This window comes from Anoplopoma fimbria, chromosome 1 (genome assembly GCF_027596085.1).
Source record: "Anoplopoma fimbria isolate UVic2021 breed Golden Eagle Sablefish chromosome 1, Afim_UVic_2022, whole genome shotgun sequence".
Lineage (NCBI taxonomy): Eukaryota > Metazoa > Chordata > Actinopteri > Perciformes > Anoplopomatidae > Anoplopoma > Anoplopoma fimbria.
Genome location: NC_072449.1, coordinates 257,501 through 260,000, shown reverse-complemented (window position 1 = coordinate 260,000; position 2,500 = coordinate 257,501). Strand labels below are relative to the sequence as shown.

At 42.1% G+C, this 2,500-nt stretch overlaps 1 protein-coding gene across 1 annotated transcript in view; it reads left to right on the top strand.

The window, feature by feature from the left end:
* Window positions 1-2,500, top strand: part of irak1 (interleukin-1 receptor-associated kinase 1) — a 13,216-nt gene that overhangs the window by 1,533 nt on the left and 9,183 nt on the right. Inside the window, 4 exon segments of the mRNA XM_054596198.1 lie at window positions 1,287-1,454; window positions 1,531-1,662; window positions 1,808-1,853; window positions 1,855-1,888. Of these exon segments, the coding sequence (XP_054452173.1) occupies window positions 1,287-1,454; window positions 1,531-1,662; window positions 1,808-1,853; window positions 1,855-1,888 (380 nt within the window).

Below are 2,500 nucleotides of genomic sequence, written 5' to 3'. Positions count from 1 at the left end.
GCACAGGTATTACCCCGTTACTGCAGTATTAGTACACAAGTATTAGTACACAAGTATTAGTACACAGGTATTAATACACAGGTATTACCCTGTTACTGCAGTATTAGTACACAGGTATTACCCCGTTACTGCAGTATTAGTACACATGTATTACCTTGTTACTGAAGTAAAAGTACACAAGTATTATCATGAAGTGATGCCTAAAGTACTTCAAGTAAAAGTACTCATCGTCTAGAGCAGGGGTGTCAAACTCAAACACACAGTGGGCTGAAATAAAGAAATCAAGGGCCAGATGGGTTCAACGTTTATTGAAAACTTATTGAAAGAACCTTAGTGCACATATTGAACCTGGAACTAACAAGGCCTATAGAGTATTGCCTATAAAACAACATTAATTATGAAATAAAAATGATAAATAATACATAAATAAATAAAAATAAAAGTAATAAAATCAGTTTCATTAATTGCTTATGGCTCTATCTGCAGTTTTTCCAGAGTAATTTCAAGTGAAAACATTTTCTACAGGCAAACAACAGCCAAAAATAATTTACTTCAAAGAAAAATCAAATGTCCTGTAGTAGCAAGAGAAAAAAAATGCAAAAATGAAACTACATTAAAAACTGAAAATGTCTGTTCTTATGTTGTATTCTTTCATTACAGCCACACTGTCTCCGCACAGAAGACACACAGCTCTGCCCTTGAAAACTCCTGTTTTCAAATTCCACCTTTCGTTTAGCCATTTTTTGGGGAGAGGGATAGTTGACAGTTGACACAAGTGGTATGTAATACAGACTGTGAGCCGCGATTGACGTGCCGACACGCGGGCAGTGCATTGTGGGATTTGTAGTATTTTGGTGGTGCGTGCGATACACCGGCGGGCCAGCTCTAATAGTAAATAGATTTTATCATGCGGGCCAAAGATAATTCATTCACGGGCCGGATGTGGCCCGCGGGCCTTGAGTTTGACACATGTGGTCTAGAGTAAAGTATGTTATATTACCGGACCGTATTGATGTATTCGTGTATAAAGTACTTCATATTTCATCTGCTGCTGGTTTGTGAAGATCAATAAAGATTGATCATCATCATTTAGTTATTGATTAATGATCTGAATCTGATAAATGTAGTAAGACATCAATATTTACTCCGAGACGTAGTGAAGAAGTAGAAAGTAGCAGAGCATGTAAATACTTCAGTGAGGTACAAGTACCTCGGAGCAGTCAGTACTTCATGTGTGGTAGTCTCTGGGGTTGGGTCATTGATGAATATCTTTAATGTGTCTGTAGCCTCAGAGGTCCTCGGGGATCAGACCGCCGTGCGATTGGCCGAGAGGAGGAAGAGGCGGACCGACTGGGTGATGAACCAATGGGAGAACAGGAACGGCTCCGTCGGGGAGCTGATCCACCTGTTGGAGCGTCTGCAGCTGCTCCGCCCCCGTGATGTCATCCTGGGCTGTGAGTTCTCTCATGACCTCTGATGACCTCTGTAGGGTCAGAGGTCAAACACTACAGCGGATTTCTCTCTCTGCAGGGTCCTCCAGTCTGAAGCCTTCAGCCTCCCCTCTTCTTCCTCTTCTTCCTCATCATCATCCTCATCATCCTCATCATCCCAAACAGTCTGAGGCCACGCCCACACTGAGCACCATCAGACTGAGCTCCACAGGTAACACACACACACAGGTAACACACACACACACACACACACACAGGTAACACACACACACACGTTACCTGTAAACATGTGTCGGAGTAAACCAGGATGTGATTGATCAGATCCATGTCACCTAAAGCTTCTGTTCTTCATGCAGAGGATGAAGGAGGAGGAAGACCTCTACCCAGACCGGCCCCGCCCCCCCAACCTGCACTCTGACCTCCACCAAGCCGCCCAGGTAACACACACACACACCCACACACACACACACACACACACACACACACACACACACACACACACACACACACACACACACACACACACACACACACAAACTACCTGTAGTTTATAGACTACGTTTGTAGGCTACCTGTAGTTTATGGACTACGTCTGTAGGCTACCTGTAGTTTATAGACTATATGTAGGCTACCTGTAGTTTATAGACTATATGTAGGCTACCTGTAGTTTATAGACTATATGTAGGCTACCTGTAGTTTATAGACTATATGTAGGCTACCTGTAGTTTATAGACTATATGTAGGCTACCTGTAGACTATATGTTATAGTTTATAGACTATATGTAGGCTACCTGTAGTTTATAGACTATATGTAGGCTACCTGTAGTTTATAGACTACGTTTGTAGGCTACCTGTAGTTTATAGACTATGTTTGTAGGCTACCTGTAGTTTATAGACTATATGTAGGCTACCTGTAGTTTATAGACTATATGTAGGCTACCTGTAGTTTATAGACTATATGTAGGCTACCTGTAGTTTATAGACTACGTTTGGGTTCTATGATGTCCATCAGTGACATGGTTCTCTCCTTTAAAGGTTTCTGATGCTTC